Source organism: Salmo salar, chromosome ssa15 (genome assembly GCF_905237065.1).
Source record: "Salmo salar chromosome ssa15, Ssal_v3.1, whole genome shotgun sequence".
Lineage (NCBI taxonomy): Eukaryota > Metazoa > Chordata > Actinopteri > Salmoniformes > Salmonidae > Salmo > Salmo salar.
This window is the reverse complement of record NC_059456.1, coordinates 46329517-46356530: the sequence shown is the minus strand read 5'-3', so window position 1 is coordinate 46356530 and position 27014 is coordinate 46329517. Positions and strand designations below refer to the sequence as shown.

Genomic DNA, 27014 nt, shown 5'->3' with positions numbered 1-27014 from the left:
TCAAAACAACTGGAATCTCGGAAATCCCCGGCTTCCAAGCGTTCAAGATAACTCGGAAAAAATGAGTTCCGACAAGGAAAATTCGTTGTGAACTGTCACCCAACTCAGAATATCAAGCGGAAACACGGGCATCTTTCTAGACTTTCCGACCTGAAGTCAGAAGTTCGAGATTTCCGAGTACCTAGTTGTTATGAACGCGGCATTATCTCATTTTCTAATGTCTCTGGTCAGTCATATGACAAGGAAGAAAGGCAATCGGTGTTGTTGTTGGTTTATTAAATGGCCTGGGGTTATGAAATAATATGAACATGGATTAAAAATGAAATCACAGCAAGTTGCCTCGTCAACGAAACTGTTTGTCATGTAAAGAAAGGTGAGCTTCATGGCTAGCTAATGTTACACACTTTCCATCTGTCAAATCATGTGGTCTACCATTTTCAGCTAACTAGGCTTACGTTAACTTGACTGCCTAGCTAGTTAGCCAGAATCCGACTAGATGTTAATTACATTCTCTCTCTAGTCGTAACGCGGCGCGAGATATAATGTACCTCAATCCAGGGATGGGGGATGACACTGTACTCCTAATTATCCGAACTAACAAATCTAGAAGATTCAAATACAGCAAGTTTCTCGTCCGCATTTTAGGCTAGCTAATGCTATAGCAGCCCATTGGATTCCATGAAAATGCGACGTCTAGCGTTGGGGGTGAGTAGTTACCGGAAGGGTTGTCTAATCAAATGGGTTGCTGTAGCATTAGTTAGCCTAGTATGCTGGCAAAAAAACTAGCAGTCATTAAAGTCTAGCAGTATTTTAATCTTCTCTATTTGTCAGTTGGGATAATTAGGAGTGCACTGCCATTGAGGTACATTTTCCGTGCCAAATCTCACGCCGGATGCGCGTTGTCCTGATCGTGGCATTAGCAACGTTTCGACTAGACTAGAGAGATAATATGATGAACAGGGCCTAAAATTAACACCTGCCAAATGCGGGTAGATTTTAGCATTGGCGGGTAAAATGTATATTTCATAGCCACGTTGGCGGGTGGTCAGGGCTCTACAGTGCGAGCATTTCACTCGCATTTGTGAAAAAAATAGTATGATCACATTCCTAGTAAAATAACTGCCGCATAAGCAGTTTTAAAATTATTTCCTCCGTTTTGTTTCATAGCTGTTAAATTAATCGCACAAAGTCAAATAACTACGAATCCTATATGTGACTGACCAGCTCGATTCGATCTTCTGTAGCAAAATGTGACATTTTGTTTTTTACATTGGATAAAAGTAGAGACTCCGAGCTAGAAAGTGGTATGAGGAACAAAGGGAAAGTAATTATGCTTTGAAAGTTGATTAACTTGTAACCTCACTTTTGAGAAAATGGCCCTTGAATGTTTTGGTACACCTACTGGAGAGCTCTTTTTTTGTCTACGCCCACTCAGCATCGTTCACCACCCTCTTTCCCACCTATCTTTTTAAGGATTCACATGTGAGGCCATGTACTAAACAACCAAAGATTTCAAGACTAAAGGCTGGTTTATACTACAGGTGTGTTTGTATATTAATCTGGAGTGCCATAGTGTGCTCTGGGTGTTCGTACACTCAGAGCGTTGTCAGATTGTCCGTTCGTTAATTCAGAATGTTTTGCTCCCGGAGCGTTCAGCCTGGTGCTGTGGTGAGCTACCCGAAGAAGCGTCCCAGCCCATAACGTTAGCTAGCTGGCTTTAGTTAGTCCACCACCTTGGCATTGGATTGTCTGCACATTGCTGGCTAGATAGCTAACGTTAGCTGGCTAAACAGTGGAAAAGCATCTGTCATATGAAGATTTGACAGCCAACTAGCTAGCTAACTTGGCTCTTTATCCATGGCAGAGCGCACACTGGATCCTCTGGCTGAAGAGTAGGGTTGATCTGAGCGTTCTGTTCTAACAGTAGCAGTCATGCACCCAAGCTAACATTGGCTAGCTTGCTAGGTACTTCCAGACACAAATGCGAGAACAGCTCACTCTGACCATTTTACTCACCCTAGCAGAGTTGGTTAACCTCTTACATCTAGACGTTCCGCTAGCGGAACACCTGCTCCAATATCCAATGATAGGCGTGGCGCGAATTACAAATTCCTCAAAAATACAAAAACTTCAATTTTTCAAACATATGACTATTTCACAGCATTTTAAAGACAAGACTCCTTTATCTAACCACACTGTCCGATTTCAAAAAGGCTTTACAGCGAAAGCAAAACTTTAGATTATGTCAGCAGAGTACCAAGCCAGAAATAATCAGACACCCATTTTTCAAGCTAGCATATAATGTCACAAAAACCCAGAAGACAGCTAAATGCAGCACTAACCTTTGATGATCTTCATCAGATGACACACCTAGGACATTATGTTATACAATACATGCATGTTTTGTTCAATCAAGTTCATATTTATATCAAAAAACAGCTTTTTACATTAGCATGTGACGTTCAGAACTAGCATCCCCGCAAACTTCCGGGAATTTGCTAACAATTTACTAAATTACTCACGATAAACGTTCACAAAAAGCATAACAATTATTTTAAGAATTATAGATACAGAACTCCTCTATGCACTCGATATGTCCGATTTTAAAATAGCTTTTTGGTGAAAGCACATTTTGCAATAGTCTAAGTACATAGCCCAGCCATCACGGGCTAGCTATTTAGACACCCGGCAAGTTTAGCACTCACCAATATCAGATTTACTATTATAAAAGTTTAATTACCTTTTGTCTTCGTCAGAATGCACTCCCAGGACTGCTACTTCAATAACAAATGTTGGTTTGGTCCAAAATAATCCATCGTTATATCCGAATAGCGGCGTTTTGTTCGTGCGTCCCAGAGACTATCCGAAATGGTAAATCAGGGTCGTGCGCATGGCGCAATTCGTGACAAAAAAATTCTAAATATTCCATTACCGTACTTCGAAGCATGTCAACCGCTGTTTAAAATCAATTTTTATGCAATTTATCTCGTAAAAAGCGATAATATTCCGACCGGGAATCTCCTTTTCGGCAAACAGAGGAAAAATCACAAAGACGGGGCGGCCAGGGCACGCGCCTAAGCCCACAGTCCCTTGATCGGCCACTTGAGAAAGGCGATAATGTGTTTCAGCCTGGGGCTGGGATGACGACATTCTGTTTTTTCCCGGGCTCTGAGCGCCCATGGAAGACGTAGGAAGTGTCACGTTAGAGCCGAGATCCTTAGTAAAAGATAGAGATGGCAAAGAAGTTCAAGAAATGGTCAGACAGGCCACTTCCTGTAAAGGAATCTCTCAGGTTTTGACCTGCCATTTGAGTTCTGTTATACTCACAGACACCATTCAAACAGTTTTAGAAACTTTGGAGTGTTTTCTATCCAAAGCCAATAATTATATGCATATTCTAGTTAATGGGTAGGAGTAGTAACCAGATTAAATCGGGTACGTTTTTTATCCAGCCGTGAAAATACTGCCCCCTAGCCATAACAGGTTAAGCTGTTTTTGTTATCCACAGTATTAGTGACTGCACCTGTGCTGCTGGCAACAATTTAATTGTTTTTTTTGCCAACATTTACCGACACTGGCCATAATCAACAGCTGTTGAGTGTTCGTAAATTCGTCAGTTATTCTGCACTCTGGCACACTCAGACGAGAGGGCTCTGAAATCGGAGTAGATAGCCAGAGCGAATTTACCAGCTATGTCTATCGACAGTTGTTGCAGTGACATCATGAACATTCAATTGAAATGGTTACTTGTATAGTAGTGGAGTCTTTTGTTTAGACGTAGCTAGCTAGTTAAACAATGAACCATAATCCCAACTCATAACATGGCTAGCTAAAATTAGGCTATAAACTAGCAATGCAAATGGCTCTGAGATACAAATAATAGTACTATACAGATCATACACAATGTTAGCTAGGGACCCAGCCAGCTAACGTTAGCTTAACTTGAAATGAAAACAACTTTCTGATAAAATTAGAAATGTGTAATATCTGAAAATGTAGCTAGCTAGACTATCTACTGTATATGTGGATGGACGCTTCTCCCTCTGTCACGGATGCCATGGTTGTCCTTAGTTTGAAGATGTAATCCAGAGACAGGTGTTTTATACAACAGCCTTCTGTGTGTTCTCTTTTCGACTCTGTCGGCATATTTGCAATCAAACGGCAGATTTTTTTCCTTCTCTTTAGCTGTCATACTGAAATAACACTGATTTCAAAACTCGGTCCTCCAGAAAGTGGTGAGCAACACTTATGCAGTTCTACTACGTGAAATCTTGAAAAAAAAGTAGTGTTAGAAAGGATTACCAACACATACTGACCAGCTCATGATCAAATAAAATACATTTTTATTTGGCAAATGCGCCGAATACAACAGTAAAATGCTTACTTACAAGCCCTTAATCAACAGTGCGGTTCAAGAAATAGAGTTAAGAAAATATTTACTAAATTAAACTAAAGGAAAAAATATAAAATAAAAAAGTAACACAAAATAACAATAACGACGCGATATACAGCGGGTACCGGTTCCGAGTCAATGTGCGGGGGTGCAGGTTAGTCGAGGTCATTTGTACATGTAGGTAGAGGTAAAGTGACTATGCATAGATAAAAAAACAGCGAGTATCAGCAGTGTAAAAACAAAGTGGGGGGTCAAATGTAAATAGTCCGGGTGGCCATTTGATTAGATGCTTGGGGGTAGAAGGTGTTTACATTTTACATTTTAGTCATTTAGCAGACGCTCTTATCCAGAGCGACTTACAGTAGTGAATGCATACATTTCATTTTAATTTTTTTTCCCCGTACTGGTCCCCCGTGGGAATCGAACCCACAACCCTGGCGTTGCAAACACCATGTTCTACCAACTTGGCGCTCTGGTACCGCTTGCCGTGCGTTAGCGGAGAGAACAGTCAATGACTTGGGTGACTGGAGTCTTTTACTATTTTTTGGGGCCTTCCTCTGACACCACCTAGTGTATATAGGTCCTGGATGGCAGGAAGCTTGACCCCAGTGATGTACTGGGCGGTATGCACTGCCCTCTGTTGTGACTTACGGTCAGATGCAGCTGTAGAACCTTTTGAGGATCTGGGGACCCATGCCAAATCTTTTCAGTCTCCTGAGGGGGAAAATGTGTTGTCATTTCCTCTTCATGACTGTCTTGGTGTGTTTTGACCATGATAGTTTGTTGGGGATGTGGACACCAAGGAACTTGAAGCTCTCAACTCCACTACAGCCCCGTCAATGTTATTGGGGGCCTGTTTGGCCCTCCTTTTCCTGTAGTCCACGATCAGCTCCTTTGTCTTGCTCACATTGAGGGAGAGGTTGTTGTCCTGGCACCACACTGCCAGGTCTCTGACCTCCTCCCTATAGGCTGTCCCATCGTTGTCGGTGATCAGGCCTACCACTGTTGTCGTCAGCAAACTTAATTATGGTGTTCGAGTCATGCTTGGCCACACAGTCGTGGGTGAACAAGGAGTACAGGAGGAGACTAAGCAAGCACCCCTGCAACTACACATTAGCGTGGCAGATTTTTTAAATTCTATTTTACCTTTATTTAACTAGGCAAGCCAGTTAAGAACACATTCTTATTTTCAATCACGGCCTAGGAACGGTGGGTTAACTGCCTTGTTCAGGGGCAGAACAACAGATTTTTACCTTGTCAGCTCAGGGATTCAATCTTGCAACCTTACGGTTAACTAGTCCAATGATCTAACCACCTGCTTTACATTGCACTCCACGAGGAGCCTGCCTGTTACGCGAATGCAGTAAGAAGCCAAGGTAAGTTGCTAGCAAGCATTAAACTTATCTTACAAAAAACAATCAATCAATCATAATCACTAGTTAACTACACATGGTTGATGATATTACTAGTTTACCAAGCCTGTCCTGCGTTGCATATAATCGCTTAGGTACACGTTGCTCCAACCATAAACATCAATGCCTTTCTTAATCAATACACAAGTATATATTTTTAAACCTGCATATTCAGTTAATATTGCCTGCTAACATGAATTTATTTTAACTAGGGAAAATGTGTCACTTCTCTTGCAAACAGAGTCAGGGTATATGCAGCACTTTGGGCTGCCTGGCTCGTTGCGAACTGTGAAGACTATTTCTTCCTAACAAAGACAGCCGACTTCGCCAAACGGGGGATGATTTAACAAAAGCACATTTGCGAAAAAAGCACAATCGTTGCACGACTACCAAACCATAAACATCAATGCCTTTCTTAAAATCAATACACAGAAGTATATATTTTTAAACCTGCATATTTAGCTAAAAGAAATCCAGGTTAGCAGGCAATATTAACCAGGTGAAATTGTGTCATTTTGCGTTCATTGCACGCAGTCAGGGTATATGCAACAGTTTGGGCCGCCTGGCTCGTTGCGAACTAATTTGCCAGAATTTGACGTAATTATGACATAACATTGAAGGTTGTGCAATGTAACAGGAATAACGTTTTGTTTTCGAGATGATAGTTTCCGGATTCGACCATATTAATGACCTAAGGCTCGTATTTCTGTGTGTTATTATGTTATAATTAAGTCTATGATTTGATAGAGCAGTCTGACTGAGAGATGGTAGGCAGCAGCAGGCTCGTAAGCATTCATTCAAAATAGCACTTTCGTGCGTTTTGCCAGCAGCCCTTCGCAATGCATTGCGCTGTTTATGACTTCAAGCCTGTCAACTCCCAAGATTAGGCTGGTGTAACCGATGTGAAATGGCTAGCTAGTTAGCAGGTGCGCGCTAATAGCGTTTCAAACGTCACTCGCTCTGAGACTTGGAGTAGTTGTTTCCCTTGCTCTACATGGGTAACGCTGCTTCGAGGGTGGCTTTTGTCGATGTGTTCCTGGTTCAAGCCCAGGTAGGAGCGAGGAGAGGGAAGGAAGCTATACTGTTACACTGGCAATACTAAAGTGCCTATAAGAACATCCAATAGTCAAAGGTATATGAAATACAAATCATATAGAGAGAAATAGTCCTATAATTCCTATAATAACTACAACCTAAAACTTCTTACCTTGGAATATTGAAGACTCATGTTAAAAGGAACCACCAGCTTTCATATGTTCTCATGTTCTGAGCAAGGAACTTAAACGTTAGCTTTTTTACATGGCACATATTGCACTTTTACTTTCTTCTCCAACACTTTGTTTTTGCATTATTTAAACCAAATTGAACATGTTTCATTATTTATTTGAGGCTAAATTGATTTTATTGATGTATTATATTAAGTTAAAATAAGTGTTCATTCAGTGTTGTTGTAATTGTCATTATTACAAATACATTTTAAAAACCGACTGATTTTAATCGGTATAGGCTTTTTTTGGTCCTCCAATAATCGGTATTGGCGTTGAAAAATCATCATCGGTCGACCTCTAGTTTATAATTAATCCTCAGGCTGTCAATTGTCTAAATAATCGATAATATTTCAACCGGACAATAGCGTCTTCAATAGAAAGGAAAAACAACGAAGGGCGCGCACTCGGTCACGTGCGCAACCCAGCTCTGCATTCTTCCTCAGTCCACAGACAGAAAGGTCTCATTCTTAATTTTTCAGAAAACAAGCCTGAAACAATGTCTAAAGACTGTTGACATCTAGTGGAAGCCATAGGAACTGCAATCTGTGTCCTAACCCATTAGATACTCTATAGGTGTTCAATTGAAAATACTCACATCAAAAGAATCCCACTTCCTGGATGGATTTTCCTCAGGTTTTTGCTTGCCATATCAGTTCTGTTATACTCAAACATTATTTTAACAGTTTTATAAACTTTAGTGTTTTCTGTCCAAATCTACCAATTATATGCATATCTTAGCTTCTGGGCCTGAGTAACAGGCAGTTTACTTTGGGCACGCTTCTCATCCAGACGTCGAAATACTGCCCCCAAGTCATAAGAAGTTAACTGCCTTGTTCAGGGGCAGAAAGACAGATTTTTACCTTGTCAGCTCGGGGATTCAATCTGGCAACCTTTCGGTTACTAGTCCAATGCTCTAACCACTAGGTTACCTGCTGCCCCGGTGTGTTGTTGTCTACCCTTACCACCTGGGGGCGGCCCGTCAGGAAGTCCAGGATCCAGTTGCTGAGGTTGGTTTAGTCCCAGGGTCCATAGCTTAGTGATGAACTTTGTGGGCACTATGGTGTTGAACGCTGAGCTGTAGTCAATGAACAGCATTCTCACATAGCTGTTCCTTTTATCCAGGTGGGCAAGGGCAGTGTTGATTGAGATTGCGTCATCTGTGGATCTGTTGGGGTGGTATGCGAATTGGAGTGGGTCTAGGGTTTCCGGGATGATGGTGTTGATGTGAGCCATGACCAGCCTTTCAAAGCACTTCATGGCTACCGACGTGAGCGCTACGGGGTGGTAATCATTTAGGAAGGTTACCTTTGCTTTCTTGGGAGCAGGGACTATGGGGGTCTGCTTGAAACTTCTAGGTATTACAGACTGTCAGGGAGAGGTTGAAAATGTTCACTAACACTTGCAGTTGGTCCGTGCATGCTTTGATTACACGTGCTGGTAATCCGTCTGGCCCCGCAGCTTTGTGAATATTGACCTGTTTAAAGGTCGTCCGGAACAACTCGTGCCCTCATGCATGCTTCAGTGTGCTTGCCTCGAAACGAGTGTAAAAGGCATTTAGCTCGTCTTGTAGACTCACGTCACTGGGTAGCTCGCGGCTGGGTTACCCTTTTGTAGTCTGTAATAGTTTGCAAGCCCTGCCACATCCGACGAGCGTCAGAGCCAGTGTAGTAGGATTCAATATTAGTCCTGTATTGACACTTTGCCTGTTTGATGGTTCATCTGAGGGCATAGTGGGATTTCTTATAAGCGTCCGAATTGGTGTCCCGCTTCTTGAAAGGAGCGGCTCTAGCCTGTAGCTCGGTGCTGACGTTGCCTGTAATCTATTGCTTCTGGTTGGGATATGTGCGTACGGTCACTGTGGGGACAACGTCGTTGATGCACTTATTGATGAAGCCCGGTGAGTGAGGGGGTATTTTTTTTTTATTTAACCTTTATTTAACTAGGCAAGTCAGTTAAGAACAAATTCTTATTTACAATGGCGGCCTACACCGGTCAAACCCAGACGACGCTGGGCCAATTGTGCGCTGCTGAGTGCCTGTTTGATTTTTACATCTACCTGCAACAGTGGCTGGTGGACCAATAAGTTAATTTTAATAACTGGGAACTGGGAAATCTCTGACTTAAGTGCCATGCATTCAGGTGGTAAGGGGGTTATTGTGTGTGGATTTCTTCTCTGTCTGGATGCAATCAGGCTACCGAAATTGCATACATTGGGCGACGTCATCAGAGAACGTGTGTTTTGGGAGTGTGTGTTCATTAAACGTTGGAGAAAATACTTTCCTAGTGTGTGAGGAACGCGGTTGCTGGCTTCATAAATGCTAGCCAGCTACCTTCTTTAGACACTTTTTTGTTTTGCTAGAGTTATGCTAACCTGTTCCTTTAACTTTGTTAGTTAGCTTGCTGGCTAGTTGGAGGTTAGCTGGCTAGTTCGCTACAATAGTTTGCTACTGCCATCAAGTTGTTGTTGTGCTATCAACAACAACATTTGGCATTTGAATATAGCGCGTGGAAAAGTGAATTGGGACACAATTTGGACATTTAGATGTAGATGCATGATGTTTTCGGAATTCCATCATCAGAACACCATGATCAGAATACAAAAGCTGCATGATTCGTCAAGTCTAGTCCGAATCTCGCACAGGACTATTAATAAATTATTAACTTCTTCTTTAATTATTTGTTTTTACATAGCCCATAAAAACATCTCCTGTCTTCCTAGTAAGGGTGATCAGGCCTCACCAGGAAATCAGAAGTGAGTGTTTGTTTTCCTGTACCTAAGAAATTATTTAAATATACACCAAAAGTTTTAAATATTGTGTTTTTCAGTATATTTCTTCTAATCAAGAGAACTTACATGTGTGCAACCAAAACTCTGACAATAAACTTTAATTTGTATACCTTTCTAACCCTTGGAAAACCCACTAAAACCAAATAAAAAGACCCACACTTCTAAATCAGAGTATTAACCACTAACAAATATTCATTAACAGGTGACAGGTGGGTTGTGTATGGGTGCTGGCATGTGTGTGGCAAAAATGAACACTAGGGATGCAAGTGGGCCCACGGTTCTGTTTGTGGGCCACAGTAACGGTACGGTTTCGGTATCTTTATACATAAAAATAAAAACACTCACCCTTTAAACAATGAACTCTTTATTTTGCCTATAGACAAATAAAAACGGCGGTGCCTCTTCAAATTAGCTTCTCTCTGTCTCGCTAGCGCTCACCATTGTCACGTTGGAGCTGAGAAAATATTTGTTTTTAGTTTCCCCTCTCTTCATGGGGCCCCTTTATGGAAGTTTTCTAATGAGATGTCATTACAAATCGTCCATTGGTTGTTTAAAGGGGGAGGGGGTGGCGGTCAGTTGCCACGGTTTGAGACATTGCTATGGAGTAAAGTTTGTCAGCCCTCAGGAGCCTCCCAACGGCCTGGGGCCCCAAGCAGTTGCCTACCTTGCCTGTTCACAAGCTGCACTTTTTGGTTCTGTGGATCTGAATGTACAACGTGCGTGTAGTCTGCAGCATAATAAGCACGTTTTGGAAATTATAGGAAAATGACAGGCATATCGTAATTACGCGGTTCACGTGTGCGTATTGAACGGTTCGACAACATACTGTGTACCGTTGCATCCCTAGCAAACACAAACAAAATGGCCAGGTCTTGCTTCATTTTGGAGATCCCTTGACAGCTGGATCCAGGCACTTTTAACTGCTCTCCCAATTCACCTGCCTCAGGAAGCCCTTTCAAAGGGAGAGATACAGAATCTCAGAAAAAATACTTGGTAGTGGATATTCCATCAGTCCTGGAAGAAAGAACTAAGAACATGTTTATTTTTTCACTATGCTACATTTTAATCAGTCCTTAAAATTCTTAATCATGGGGTGACAGGTAGCCTAGTGGTTAGAGCGTTGGGCCAGTAACTGAAAGGTTGCTAGATCGAATCCCTGAGCTGACAAGGTAAACATCTGTCGTTCTGTCCCTTGAACAAGGCAGATAACCCACTATTCCTAGGCCGTCATTGTAAATAAGAATTTGTTCTTAACTGACTTGCCTAGTTAAATGAAGGTTTAATAAATTAAGAGTTTACTGCATCTTGGGCAGGAAGTCTCAATAAACCCATGTGTATACAGAATTATACTCAAGACACATTTATACTTAAGACATACCAGATGATACGGTGTCCCGTATAGCTGAATTGGCCACCTTCTGAAGTAAACACTTCTCTTGTAATCTTAATCTTTTTGAACTGTTGCATTGACATACAATTACAGTTGAAGTCGGAAGTTTACATACACCTTAGCCAAATACATTTAAACTCCGTTTTTCACAATTCCTGACATTTAATCAGAGAAGGTTCCCAGTTTTAGGTCAGTTGGGATCACCACTTTATTTTAAGAATGTGAAATGTCAGAATAATAGTAGAGAGAATGATTTCAGATTTGATTTCTTTTATCACATTCCCAGTGGGTCAGAAGTTTACATACACTCGATTAGTATTTGGTAGCATTGTTTAACTTGGGTCAAACATTTTGGGTAGCCTTCCACAAGCTTCCCACAATAAGTTGGGTGAATTTTGGCCCATTCCTCCTGACAGAGCTGGTGTAACTGAGTCAGGTTTGTAGGCCTCCTTGCTCGCACACGCTTTTTCAGTTCTGCCTACAAATTTTCTATAGGGTTGAGGTCAGGGCTTTGTGATGGCCACTCCAATACATTGACTTTGTTGTCCTTAAGCCATTTTGCCACAACTTTGGCGTCTCACAGTACGGACATTGCAATTTATTGCCCTGGCCACATCTGCATTCCTCATGCCTCCTTGCAGCATGCCTAAGGTACGTTCAGGCAGATGAGCAGGGACCCTGGGCATCTTTCTTTAGGTGTTTTTCAGAGTCAGTAGAAAGGCCTCTTTAGTGTCCTATGTTAATAAATAAACATAACAAAGAAAATCACTTAGGTTTGGCCGGGTCCTTCTTCTCTACTGTGGCTTGGTGTCGGTCTCTCCCCGTTCTCTCTCGTGGTGTGCCACCGTGCTCCTTTTATTGGCCTCCACGGCTGGTTGGCACTTTCCTCTAATTACCTCCACTTAGAGCTGTCCGTGTCGGGGTGCCTAGCTCCCGTATTCCCAGCAGAGGGAGCCAATGTCGCCTCACGTACCTCCCCTCTATTACCATCCCCCGGGGTAGACCTCCTGGGATACCACACGAGGCATGCTAAGGGCTAGGTTTGCATCCCTCCAGGATAGGGCGTCCACATTGCCGTGCTGGGCCCCCGACCTGTGGATGACAGAGAAAGAGAATCGCTGTAAGGACAGGAACCAACGGGTGACACGGTCATTCATGTCCTTACCTCTTGCCATCCACACAAGGGGGGCATGGTCAGTGATCAGGGTGAACTTCCTCCCGAGGAGGTAATTCGAGAGTGTCCAGTTCCCACTTCACGGCGAGGCACTCCTTCTCGACAATAGAGTATTTCTTCTCCCTCGGGAGGAGTTTCCTGCTGACTCACATGATTGGGTGCTCCTCGCCTTCCTGCTCTTGGGACAAAACGGCCCCTACCCCTGTATCAGACGCGTCTGTCTGGACCAGGAGGTTTTTTGAGAAGTCCAGGGTTACGAGTACCGGGTGCGAACATAGCGCATCCTTCAGGGCCTGGAATGCCGCCTCTGTGTCCTCCGTCCATCGCACCATCTGGGGTAGTCGTGTCTTTGTTAAGTCTGTGAGGGGAGAAGCTATTACGGCAAAGTTAGGTACAAATCTACTGTAGTACCCTGCTAACCCCAGGAATGACTTCACCTGCCTCTTGGTTCAGGGGACCGGTCATCCCCTAATGGCAGCGATTTGTATTTTTTTCCTTGGGGTTTCACATTTCCCCTCCCGATCTGATAGCCCAGGTACTCCACCTTGGTGTAGCCCAGCTTGCACTTGTGGGGGTTTGCGGTTAGACCTGCATCCCTTAGCGCATCCACCATGGCCTGTAACCTACAAAGGTGTGACTCCCAACTGTCACTGTGCACAATTATGTCATCCAGATAAGCAGCGGCATACTCACTGTGCGGCTGCAGGACGCGGTCCATGAGTCGCTGAAAGGTCGCTTGTGCCCCGTGGAGCCCAAAAGGCAGAACCCGGTAGTCGTATAGCCCCCCTGGGATGGAGAAGGCAGTCTTCTCCCGGGAGGCCAGTGGCACCTGCCAGTACCCCTTCGTCAGGTCCAAGGTGCTGACGTATCTCGCCATCCCCAAGTGGTCGATCAGTTCGTCCACCCGGGGCATGGGGTAGGCATCGAACTTACTGACTTCGTTCAGGCCCCGGTAGTCATTACAGAGTCGGACGATCCGTCCGGTTTTGGAACCAGCACTATGGGGCTAGACCACTCACTGTGTGACTCCTCCAGTACCTGCATTTCTAGCATCGTTGCCACTTCCCGCTGGACCGCCACCCTCCGGGCTTCTGGTATTCAGTATGGCCGTTTACGCACTTTTTCTCCCGGGCGGGTGTGGATATGATGTTCCACGAGATCCGTGTGCCCCGGCACCTCGGAGAACACGGCCGTATTCCGCTGGCCCAACTCTCTGAGCTCTTGTCGTTGGGTCGGGCTGAGGTCTTCCCCCATTGCAACTTTGACCGAGGGTGGGCCCTGCTGTGGCCGGGTCCACGTTACACACAGCACCTCGCGTGCATGCCATTTCTTCAGTAAATTCACATGGTAAAGCTGAAGGGGTTTCTCCTCCCCGGTTGGCGGACCTTATAGTTGACGTCACCTACCCGCTCAACGATGTCGTAGGGCCCATGCCACGTAGCCAGGAATTTACTCTCCGTTGTAGGGATCAGCACCAAGACATTCTCACCTGGTTGGAACTCTCATGGTTGGGCCCCCCGGTTGTAGACACGCCCCTGGGCACGTTGCGCCTGGGCCATGTGCTCTCTCACCACTGGCCAAATCGCCATCATCCTCTCCCTCATCTCCTCCACATGTTCTACTACGCTGCGAAGGAGGGTCGGCTGCTCTTCCCAGACTTCCTTGGCTAGGTTCAGCAGCCCGCGGGGCCGATTGCCATACAGGAGCTCAAAGGGGGAGAACCCCGTGGATGCTTGGGGGTACATCGTGCACTGAACATCAGGTGGGGCTGCAGCTGTTCCCAGTTCCTCCCGTCTCTCTCGATGACCTTCTTCCACCAGCTCGTCCGTTTGTGGATGGTACACGCTGTTTCTCACCTGTTTTATTTGTAACAGATTGCAGACATCTTTCATCACCCGAGACTTGAACGCGGTGCCCTGGTCCGTCAGGATTTCCCGTGGAGTACCCACCCGGCTAAATAAATAGAAGAACTCCCGTGCGATACCTTTTGCTGCCACCGTGCGTAGCGGGATTGCCTCAGTATACCGGGTGGCGTAATCCACGATGACCAGGATTTATTGGTGTCCCCTCGCGGTCTTCACCAACGGACCCACCAGATCCATTGCCACCTGCTCGAATGGCACTCCTATAATGGGCAAGGGAACCAAAGGGTTTCGATAATGCATCCTCGGAGCTGTGATCTGGCACTTTTGGCAACTACGGCAGTAGTCCTCCACGGCGCGCTTGACTCCGGGCCAGTGGAACCGGTTCCCAATCCGCTCCCTGGTTTTCTCCATCCCCAGGTGTGCCCCAAGCAGGTGGGTGTGGGCAAGCTGCAACGCAGTCCTAACATACTGGCTGGGTATGAGTAACAAGTCTTTTGTCTCCCCATTTATGCTTTACTACCTGATACAATAAATTATGCTTGATTGCGAAGTGGGGGTAGTGCCAATCACTTACCCCAGGTAACAGTACGCCATCCACCGCAATCGCCTGGCCCCTAGCGTTCTGGAGAATGGGGTCTTCTAACTGGGCCGTCCCGAACTGACCCGTGAGGATTCCAGTGTCGGGAGGTCTGTCTAGGGCCTCCACCTCCATAAATGGGAGCCTGAGGTCTTCCTCGCACAGTGGCTCGCTTGCCGGAGCTGGGTCGTCTCCCTCCTCCGGGTCCGACTTGGGCCCAGTGGACACCCCTCGTGACGGGGTTGGGTTGCCCAGGCCACCGTCCTTTTTCCTTTTCTTCCTACCTCCTGTGCTCGCCTCCCCAGGTCCCTCTTCCACAGGGCCTGAAAGAGAGGGCGCGTCTGGCACTCCCCCCTTGGGGTGGTTATCCTCACTGGCACCATTGGGTACCTCATCGTATCCCCGTGTACACAGGACACTGTCACCTCCTCGTCCCCTGGTTCCTCCTCCCCCTCTCGTGTGAGCCACTGTGGGTGGGCCAGGGTCACCATGCTGCCGGAGTCCAGCAGAGTGCTGGTGTCTGCCATCGATTCGTACAGGAACCATCGGAGGGTCCGTCTCGGTGTGCGCCCAACAGGAGGTGACGTAACTCGCCATCCGGGTTATCCCTGAGCTGGGGGATGCAGAGGGCATGGCCTCCTCCCGGCCGGGACAGTTCCACGCGAGGTGCCCCGGCTCACCGCACTCATAGCAGCGTCTCTGATCTGGGTCACCCTCCCGCTTCACAGCCTCGGCTGGTTCCGTCTGGGCCCCCTTCAGCCCCTCGCCTCTCTGTTGTTCGTCCCCCTCGCCGCGTCTCCTCTCTCCGCTCGGGCCCCTCTCAGCAGGTCCTGGGTGTTCTGGTGAATTTCCACCGCGGTGAGCAATTCCTCCAGGCTCTGGGGGTTCTGCATGCTCACCGTCTTCTTCATCTCGTATGGCAGGGCCCGAAGGTATTTATCCAGGACGAGCTTGTCGAGCATCGGGAGGGATGGTACTTCCGTCAGTAGCCAGCCCTTGGTCAGGCGCACCAGGTCGCTCATTTGAGCACGGGGGGAAAGGGTGGGGTCAAAGGCCGTTGTGCACGGCGTGCGAGATTGAACCCATAACGGCTCAGTATCTCCCGTTTGAGTCCCTCATAATTTGCGGCCTGGTCAGTGTTCAAATCAAAGTAGGCCTTCTGGGCCTTCCCAGAGAGGTAGGGTGCCAACAGGCTGGCCCACTTGGGCTGGGGCCATCCTTCCCTCTGGGCCTTCCCTCTCGAAGGTGCACAAATACGACACCACGTCATCTTCCTCCCTTAACTGAAGCAGGAACTGATCATTGAACACAGTTCATTGAACAAGCATGGGAAAGTGTTTAAACCCTTTACAATGAAGATCTGTGAAGTTATTTTGATTTTTACGCATTATCTTTGAAAGACAGGGTCCTGAAAAAGGGCCGAAAATATCCATACTATGACTAATAAGCATACTATATACTCAATTCACATCACAAATAGTATGGTTAGTATGAGTATTCAAACACAACCAGAGGGATTGAGCATTGGGACAGATATTAAATTAGAGGCTGCTCACTGCTCTCGTGTTTACGTCATCTGTTGTTTGGATTAGAGAGAACCTTCCTGTGGAACAATAACTAGCCGCCAGTACACACTGAACTCAGTGGGGAACTTAGTGACAGTTTGTGCATACAGTTGAAGTCGGCAGTTTACATACACTTAGGTTGGAGTCATTAAAACTTGTTTTTCAACCACTCCACAAATTTCTTGTTAACCAACTATAGTTTTGGCAAGTTGGTTAGGACATCTACTTAGTGCATGACACAAGTACTTTTTCCAACAATTGTTTACAGACAGATTATTTCACATATAATTCACTGTATCACAATTCCAGTTGGTCAGAAGATTACATACACTAAGTTGACTGTGCCTTTAAACAGCTTGGAAAATTCCAGAAAATGATGTCATGGCTTTAGAAGCTTCTGATAGGCTAATTGACATCATTTGAGTCAATTGGAGGTGTACCTGTGGATGTATTTCAAGGCCTACCTTCAAACTCAGTGCCTCTTTGCTTGACATCATGGGGAAATCATCCAAGACCTCAGAAAAAAAATGTATACATCCTCAAGTCTGGCTCATTCTTGGGGGCAATTTCCAAACGCCTGAAGGTACCACGTTCATCTGTACAAACAAGTATAAACACCATGGGACCACACAGCTGTCATACCGCTCAGGAAGAAGATGCGTTCTGTCTCCTAGAGATGAATGTACTTTGTTGTGAAAAGTGCAAATCAATCCCAGAACAACAGCAAAGGACCTTGTGAAGATGCTGGAGGAAACGGGTACAAAAGTATCTATATCCACAGTAAAACGAGTCCTATATCGACATAACCTGAAAGGCCCCTCAGCAAGATAGAAGCCACTGCTCCAAAACTGCCATAAAAAAAGCCAGACTACGGTTTGCAACTGCACATGGGGACAAAGATTGTACTTTTTGGAGAAATGTTCTCTGGTCTGATAATACAAAAATATAACTGTTTGGCCATAATGACAATCGTTATGTTTGGAGGAAAAAGGGGGAAGCTTGCAAGCCGAAGAACACTATCCCAACCATGAAGCATAGGGGTGGCAGCATCATGTTGTGGGAGGTGCTTTGCTGCAGAAGGGACTGATGCAGTTCACAAACTAGATGGCATCATGAGCAAGGAAAATTGTGGCTATATTGAAGCAACATCTCAAGACATCAGTCAGGAAATTAAAGCTTGGACACAAATGGGTCTTCCAAATGGACAATGGCCCCAAACATACTTCCACAGTTGTGGCAAAATGGCTTAAGGACAACAGAGTCAAGTTATTGGAGTGGCCATCACAAAGCCCTGACCTCAACCTATTGAAAATGTGTGGGCAGAACTGAAAAAGCATGTGCGAGCAAGGAGGCCTAGAAACCTGACTCAGTTACACCAACTCTGTCAGGAGGAATGGGCCAACATTCACCCAATTTATTGTGGGAAGCTGGTGGAAGCCTACCAGAAACGTTTGACCCAAGTTAAACAATTTAAAGGCAATGCTACCAAGTACTAATTGAGTGTATGTAAACTTCTGTCTCACTGGGAATCTGATGAAAGAAATGAAAGCTGAAAGAAATCATTCTCTACTGTTATTCTGACATTTCACATTCTTAAAATAAAGTGGTGATCCTAACTGACCTAAAACAGGGATTTTTTTTTACTAGGATTAAACATCAGGAATTGTGAAAAACTGAGTTTAAATGTATTTGGCTAAGGTGTATGTAAACTTCCGACTTCAACTGTATCTCCATATATAATAACTTTATACATCAAACTCCACTAATGAGACATAGTATCCTCATATAATCTAAAGTCATGTTATCCTCGTTAACATGTCTCATTGTAAGAGGATAACATGTATCTTCCGAGACGACATGTTGTCCTCTGAGATTTCTGAGACATGTTATCCTCTACCTGTAGATCCAACAGCGGTGTTGGACAGACCCCTAGATAACATTACTAATCAGCTCACATGGAACAGGTTGTGGCATTCATTCCCCTCTTTCACATGTAAGCTAGTCCCCTGACCGCTCTCATTCACTCAATACTTAGTAGCTCAATTTCAATCCTCTTATCTTATTATCCAAATTCCTAATAGTAATAATTTTAATCGTTTGTTATCCAAATTTCAATCTGTTTTGTTTTACCACATTTCTTTCAACTTATTATTCCATATCTCACAATCACACAACTTTCACATCCACATTCACTTAGTACTATTTCCAAACACACTCGGAAATCTCCTCATTACCCACGTGCATCGTCTATGATTCTCTCCGTCATTACTTGCTATGTGTGATACGGTATTGTTTCCTCACTGAGAACTTTTACTGCAATCATTTTACCAAAGTAACACATTTTACAAAACAACAGATCTACAGGAAAGAGCTAGTGTTGTAGGGTACAAGGCTTATTCAAGTCACAACAGTATACACTGTAATTCACTGAAACATACACTAATTTCAATATAACTGTCAAGCACAAAGCTTTAACTCAGTAAACCATAACTCAATTTATCAACAGTCAATAAAGTGTTTGAAAAACCATTATACAAATAACACTGCAAAATATCTTGTTAACAACGCACATGTTCATTCACGATCGACATAAAATGGCAGCTACTCTCAGTACGAAGCTAGCCTTTGCTGCAACCGAGCAGGGCTCATATTACTCTCTGCAAACTTAACTCCAACTTCCTCAAGATGTTACTAAGACACACCTTAAACACTCTTGACATGTTAGCGAGTTATTACATTTAAATTACTCTGTTTTATCATCAATAACGTACCTGAAAAAGGGGAGAAATAATCATGAGTGTGATACGGTATTGTTTCCTCACTGAGAACTTTTACTGCAATAAGGAAAAGACTGCGATTTCCCCGCGAACTTGGGTGGAGACCAGAGCAATCGATCTCAGGCTCATAGATTAAGAGCATTTAGTAGATCACAGATTAACACTTTTCCCCTTCAATTAGGCACCACAAAATAAAGTAATCAATATAACGTTTACACAATCCTTTTACAATTCTTACCCTTTGTACGCTTGATGGATTTTAACTTTTTAACACAATTATATGAATGTTATCAATCTCTATCAACTAATACAGAATGCATGATCTTTTTAACCTTAGATGTTTTAAGATCCTCACATACTATGAACTTACTAATACTTTTTAATGTATAACAGGCTATGAGTATTTCCTTTAACCTGTCACTGGTTGGTTCCAGCATGTATCTGGCACCGTCTCCTATCTTAACTTAAAGAACATATTCTGAAATATATGCACAATATGTATCGTCAACTGTGCTCTTGCCGTTACTTGCTATACATATAAATAACACCACATACTCAAAAATACCTTGTGTTATTTTTTTGTGGCTGCAGACCACATCAAACTTTATTCTAAATGCCTATAGACAGCTGTCAGCGGGGCTTTACATGGTAGCGTTGCCCTCGCTCTAGTCTTCTCTTAAAACTAGTGAATGGTCTTCTCTCTATAAGACTATGGGTACCTTTTTTTATGTGTTACTCGCCTTGATTTCTTCCTTTTTTTAATCCTTTAAAAAACAATTTATACAGATTTATTTCAATTGACTTACTGAAATCAGTTGCCTTCCCTCAATTGTTCGCGGATGGTGTGTCTCCTCCTGGACAGCTCACAGTAAGGGTCTGGTCTGTGCGGGCCTTGTCTTCTTTTTGGTCACATGGGAATTTCCCTCACACTTCATAAAATGCGCCAGCAGTTTCCCTCGCAGACCCCCACTGGAAAGCTCCGCAGGTAGATTCAATAATTCTATTCGTGACGCCAAATTGTCTTGGAAATTCTACACCAGGGACACTCGAAGTCAATCTTAAATGAATCATTCTTTATTCTCAGCGCTTTGGAGAGGTTCCAACCACCTCAATGCACCATGTACACATGTCGAACAGGAGCTCTAACGAGGCAGTCCTGTTAGTTCCCTTATATACTGGTTACAGACATGTTACATAGGCGTAGTTCATAGGGTTGGTTCCAGCATGTATCTGGCACCGTCTCCTATCTTAACTTAAAGAACATATTCTGGGCGTTCTGCCAGATGGTCCTAAGGAGAAGGTCATGACGCCCCCTCATATCTTTACCAGGGACAGGCAGGAATCAAGGATTGTTTACGACACCAAGGATAAGATTTACATTTTCAAGACTGTTTCTTCATTTAATTAAATTTCCTTCACACCACGCTCAAAGTTGCTTAGGTCACTCGTTTTGCCCATTCTAACGTTCAAATAAACAGTAACTGGATGTCTTTCTGCCTGCTTTTATATAGCAAGCCATGGCCACGTAACTCACTGTCTGTAAGAGCAATCCAGTTTCATGAATGGGGTGGTATATGTAATAAACTGGTGTGTGTGTGTGTGTGTACACACTGAGTGTACAAAACATTAGGGCGCCTTCCTAAGTTGAGTTGCACACCCTTTTGCAATCAAAACATCCTCAATGCGTCAGTGCATGGACTCTACAAGGTGTCAAGCGTTCCATAGGGATGCTGGCTCATGTTGACTCCAATGCTTTTCACAGTTTTGTCAAGTTGGCTGGATGTCCTTTGGGTGGTGGACCATTCTTGATACGCACAAGAAACTGTTCATCTTGACAAACCCAGCAGCATTACAGTTCTTGACACACTGAAACCGGTGTGCCTGGCACCTACTACCAAACCCCCGTTCACTTACAAATATTTTCTCTTGCCCATTCACCCTCTGAATGGCACACAAACACAATCCATGTCTGTTGTCTCAAGGTTTAAAAATGCTTCTTTAACCTGTCTCCTCCCCTTCGTCTACACTGATTTGAAGTGCATTTAACAAGTGAGATCAATAAGCGATCATAACTTTCACCTGGTCGGTCTGTATGTCATAGACAGCGCAGGTGTTCCTAATGTTTTGTACACTCTGTGTGTGTATGTACAGTACCAGTCAAAAGTTTGGACACCTACACATTCAAGGGTTTTTATTTTATTTTTTAAATTTGGATCACTACTGGCTGTAAGCGAACGAGTGATGCGCGTTTGGAGCAGTACTGGCTGTATCCAAGGCTCAGCCAATCGTTCACATAACAGAATGCAGCATACGACTGAAGAGAGAAGAGACAAACAACTTGCTAGTTACAGCGCTCTAGAAAGACAGCGGAGAGTGGAAAGGCAGGTACAGCAGCGTGTCCCCTGAACGGTAACGGTTAGGTGAAGCCTGACCACGGAGACGGGTGAGAAGGTGATGTGTGGGTGTGGTAACAAGCGTTATATTATAAAGGCTGTCATGGCTAACTGCAATATTAGTGTATTGTTTTTTTCTTAAGACTTGTCATTTGTAGTAAAGTCTAGGCAACAAACATTGGATTGCTTTCTTAATTTTTTTTTGCTGTGAGTTAGGTTCACATTAACCATTTATTTTACACAGAGAGACTGATCATGTGGATCATATTCTTTGTTGTTTAATTAGTTCAAAGCTGCATTTCCCCCTAGCAAGGATTTTTTGCATATTTCAGTGTAACAAAAAGTGTCACCTTTTTTGGGTCCTCACCAGTTTGCATCCCTGCAAAAACTTACCGGTATGCAAGTTAGGGAGCCAAATGAACATCTCTCTTACCAATGCAATACGGTAGGCTACTGACGAGTCAATCACTTTTACGTCACTGTCTGGCAAGTCCTGATGGATTTCATATCGAAAATACAAACACGATCTTTAGCTTACTTGTCACGATGCGATACCATGGACCTATAACTACGTTGTATGATTTATGAAGGATATGAGATCGACTTTATTCAGTCAGTTCAACACCATTTATAAATTAGTCAAGCTTGCTGTTCATCAATCAATCAATTTACAGTAATACTATGCTCCAACCCTTCATGGCTGCATATGAAACACGCAAAATAAAATAAATTAATGTGCCAGAAAACAGTAGGATAAGTGGATTTTGACTCATCGTTACCACATTATATGGGACGGTCAAATTGACTGACATAGACGATGAAGGAGCATCATGCTCTCTCCCTCCGTGTACAGATTGATTGGCTACAAGCACAGTGTACACAACACACACACACACACACAGGTACTGGGAGGCAGGACAGACGGCAGACTGTCAAACCCGCCATCGCTCACTTTGTGACTGACAGGCGCCTGTCCTATCAATAGATCGCTAAAAGATGCATATCGTTCATTCTAGCGGGAGAGGGCTCGGCTGACTTTTTTAAATGACTTCTGTATTGAAAAAAATGTGCCTAGATAATTACATTTTTGTCTGTAACCGGCTGTATAGCCGACAGCCTGCGCTTGTGGAAAACGCTGCCAAATGTAACATATCATACTAATTTGAGTATCCCTGATTTACATTTACTATGTTACATCTACTCTGAGACCAGGCTGGCCTAGGCGGTTCTCCTGGGGTGCATTCAGTTTGATTTAAATGTTTACTACGTTGCATAATGGTTTGTACTGAACGTCACATTTCCCCAAAACATTCAACGTTCTTCATCAAGGATGTAATCATTATTGGACTAATTCAGGTAGGTCCCTCCCCGTTTTGTTCCGTTTAAAGAAACGTTTTGCAACAGAATCGGAGTATTGAATACGCCCCAGACTTTGAGGTACGTTTACTGTTTGGTGGGGGTGGCGGGGTGTGGCTTGAAGCAATGCGTGGCATATTTAAAGGGCAGCGGACAAGCTGACAGCGTTCCCCAACCCACAACCCCACCATTTTTGAACTGGTCGTTCAGAACAGCACTGTTTTTGTTTAATTGACTGTTACAGTAAAAAATAAATCGTACTGAATGTAGCCCAAATGTTTTTTCAACCAGGGGTGGCCAACTGGGTAAGAAAATGGGTATGCATAATGCAAGCTATTGAGTAGTACTACGAAACTAAGGCCCTTTTCTGTTCCAGGGAGGAGTATGGAGAATGATGAACTTCCGTCAGCGGATGGGATGGATCGGTGTGGGGCTGTACCTTCTGGCTAGCGTGGCTGTCGTCTACTATGTCTTTGAGATTGACCAGACATACAACCGTCTCACCCTGGAGCACGTGGAGCGGGTGGCTGAGGAGCAGCGACCTCTGGCAGGGGACAACACGCCTCCCGCCACATCCTCTGGGCCCCCATCCTCAGCCTCACTGCCCACCTGGACCCAGAGTCTCAAAACTCGCCTGCTCCTCTTGCCCTTCTGGGTGTGGGTCACCATCTTCCTCGTGCCCTACCTTCAGGTGTTCCTCTTCCTCTACTCGTGCACGCGCACCGACCCCAAGACGGTGGGCTACTGCATCCTGCCCATATGCCTGGCGGTACTCTGCAACCGCCACCAGACCTTTGCCAAGGCGTCCAATCAGATCAGCCGGCTGCAGCTGATTGACACCTAAAGTGTCCAACCGATTGAGACGGTGGATAATATGAGAGGCGGGGTGAGCAGCCTTAGTGCATGCTGCACACAAACTAGGCGGAGGCCTACTACTCTCACACCTGAACTACAGGATGCTTAACACTCACCTAGTACACTGTGTGACGTGTTAAGTCTACCAGGCATCACTAGGCAATTCACTTGGGGGGGGGTGGTGGTTTTGTTGATGTGTATGTGTGCTGTTCTTGAGATGAACAATGGTACGCGTTTCACAACCCTTTGTATTTGTGATTTCTTACATTCAACAAAGGCTGGACCAAAGGGTGCCACGCGCTCCAGGGTCTCACCACAGTACCTGACTATGATACAGACACCAATCATTGAGGGTTTATCCGTTCACTGCAAGGTCCCACTTTTTTGAGCAAATAATTCTGTGAGGAAAGTTTGAGAGCCATATTGGTTCAATCATCATCCCAAAACTATTACCACCCCACTGACTCGAAGTAAGGTGAAATATGACGTGTCAAATAATTTGTACAGACAGTTTTAGGAATGTGATGCCATTTAAAAAAACTGTCTTAGTGGACCAGTAGTGATTCTTAGATAAGTACTGCAGTGTTGTTTTGTTATTGGTCTGAATGTATTTTGTATTGTTATTTACTGCTGTGTTGGCTCAGTAATTTCCTTCTACATGCTTTTTTTGTCATTCTATTACTTGCAATATTTAGGAAGTGTTTCGGGATTTGTCAATTGGTCCATCTATCCAGTATTTGTATAAGATAAATATCTTGTGCCTTTAAGGACCCCCCCCCCCCCCAAGTAAAGTCAAAGAAAGTCCACACAAAGCACACGGACCATGCTTTTGAAAAATACTTCTTCTAATCTTCTACTACAGCCATTGTTTGTCCTTGTGTGCCATAAAGTGACAAAAACGTGACATGAAATTGTCAATGTTATTGCCTTTTTTATGAGGATCCCTGGTCCCTTTTTTGTATGACATTTATGTGGAAATGTGTTGTATGATCAGTGAGTTGTGGAATCCTTCACATATGTAAGTTACGAGGAAAATGTTCACTGCCAAAAAAGATAATTTCCTATCTTGAAATGAGCAATGGGACAAATATGGCTTTCCTATATGATCTTAAATGTTTGTGCCACATTAATTTATATGGCAGGTAGTGTCCTTAAGCAATTCTGCAAAATACTCTTCATTTGAACATTGTTTTGAAATCATCGTTGGCTACTCTTTGTTGTGTTGATGGTCAACCTCCATATTTTTAAATGTTTCCAATTGATTCGAGATGGTACTATTCTGATTAAGTTTTGATTTAACTTTCCATCTACATTAGCACAGTAATGAATGTACAAAAGGTTTATTTGACCTTCCTCCCAACACAGGGAAGTGGCATGTGCTGCGTCGAGTGACCTGACCGAAAGGGAATTGGGCTGGCTTGTGTTCATTAAGGCACAGAAAATACATTTGTCCAGGTAATCCTTCCATGCTTATCAGTTCTGTTTGTTTCCTAATGAACACAACCCTGATTTTGCCCTTGCACTACACAGCTGATTCAAATAATCAAAGCTTGATGAGTTGGTTAATTGAATCAGCTGTGTAGTGCTAGGACAAAAGTGCAGGAGGAGGGGGGCTGCGCTGCTACAAAGGATCATCTACTTGGGTTTTGGACTGGGTGTTTTTAGTGGCTCACATGACATTTTCACCGAACTATTGTCTTTCACTCCACCCCGTTTCAACTTCATCTATTTTTACTATGTTGCACCCATTAACATCTTAGTGCACAACTTGGGTCCTCAGGAGTTGCAGTGTCTACAAAGGGTCATGTTCAGTAGGCATAAGATGGAAGAAACATTTACAGAAGGAGTTACTACCTGAACTCATAGGAATGCTCATTTTGATAATTTTTTTTCATTTTCTCCTACTGAAAGTACTAACTGACTACACTAACTGAAACCTCAAGCTAGCCAATGTGGTGACATTGTATCTAACCTGATTTGATCAATAAGTGTCAAAATCATACTTTGCAGAAGCTTCCCTACTCGACCAGAGTTGTCCACCCTTGATTCAACCTACACAAGTCCTATATGATAGTTTGGACGTAGAGACACTGCCTGTCATGGTTCCTCTAGGTTTGTTTATTTAAAAAAAAGTGTTAATTGAAAAGGAATATTAGAAGAAAAAAATAATAATATGGGCTTGTTTGGTCTGTCTAAAAGAATGAGTGGCTATTCACGTTGGTGCTTCTGATTTTTATTGCCTTTCAAATCTAAATGCACTGTGATTAAAGGTCTGGATTGTAAGAAAATTAAACATGTTATGGGAAAATGTCTGCAGACCGTTCATGTAATTTCTCACAGCAAGCAAATGCGGGGGGGAAGAAGAGTGCAATTTTATTATCCAATTAATGGCCATTAACAACATTTCTATGAAATACATTCCACTTAAGTGATTGACATTTACACAAATATTAAAGAGAAAGATGTAGATCATGATTGCCAAGGCAGGAGCAATACCATACATGAGTGGGAATGAATTATTAATAGCCACCCAGTGGATTGAATAATAAGGGCTGACATATCTGCCCCCAAAAACAGTGTCCTCCAGTCTTGTATGCCAGGACCACCAGACTCCCTTCTTCTAAGTCCCAAATGGCAACCTATTCCCTACCTAGTGCACTAGTCAAAAGGAGTGAACTATATAAGAAAAAGGGTGCCATTTGGGACAGAGCCCTTGTCAGGCCCTCAAGGTCTTTGACCGCTTTGCAGGAGGCTGCATAATAGGGGCTTTTGTGTCTTCATCATCCTCCTCCTCCTCACCTGCAACAGATGACAGAAAGTTACATTTTGGGGGGGGAGGGAAGTTGACAGAATGAAAACAAACCACCAGACATTACACAAATAAAGTTTATCTCCTCCTCCCCTTCCCACCCATAGGACCTGCTTAAAGTACATTGCCTATATAGTGATTTTAAAAACTGTCAAGTGTTGTAGTCCATATGTTAATATTGGACTCATTTTAGATAGTCTGTGAGAGGCTTCATTAAACTGAGGTAGGTTCAATAAAATAATTTGACCAAGCCATTTTATAATTTTTTTTATCATGATTACATATCAGTGATCAAATACCAGTTATGTCAGAGATGCATGTTTTAATGTTTGAGAGGAATATTCACATCAAATCTATGGTGACAATTTATGCAGCTTGATAACACACTGATG

The 27014-nt window shown here is 43.8% G+C and overlaps 1 protein-coding gene across 1 annotated transcript; it reads left to right on the top strand.

Annotated features, from left to right (window-relative positions):
• Positions 1-59: 59 nt before the first annotated feature.
• Positions 60-26121, top strand: tmem251 (transmembrane protein 251). The gene is made up of 2 exons (XM_014145063.2): positions 60-373; positions 23335-26121. Exon 2 carries the CDS (start codon positions 23350-23352, stop codon positions 23800-23802), a length of 453 nt encoding a protein of 150 aa, XP_014000538.1. The 5' UTR covers positions 60-373; positions 23335-23349; the 3' UTR covers positions 23803-26121.
• Positions 26122-27014: the final 893 nt, after the last annotated feature.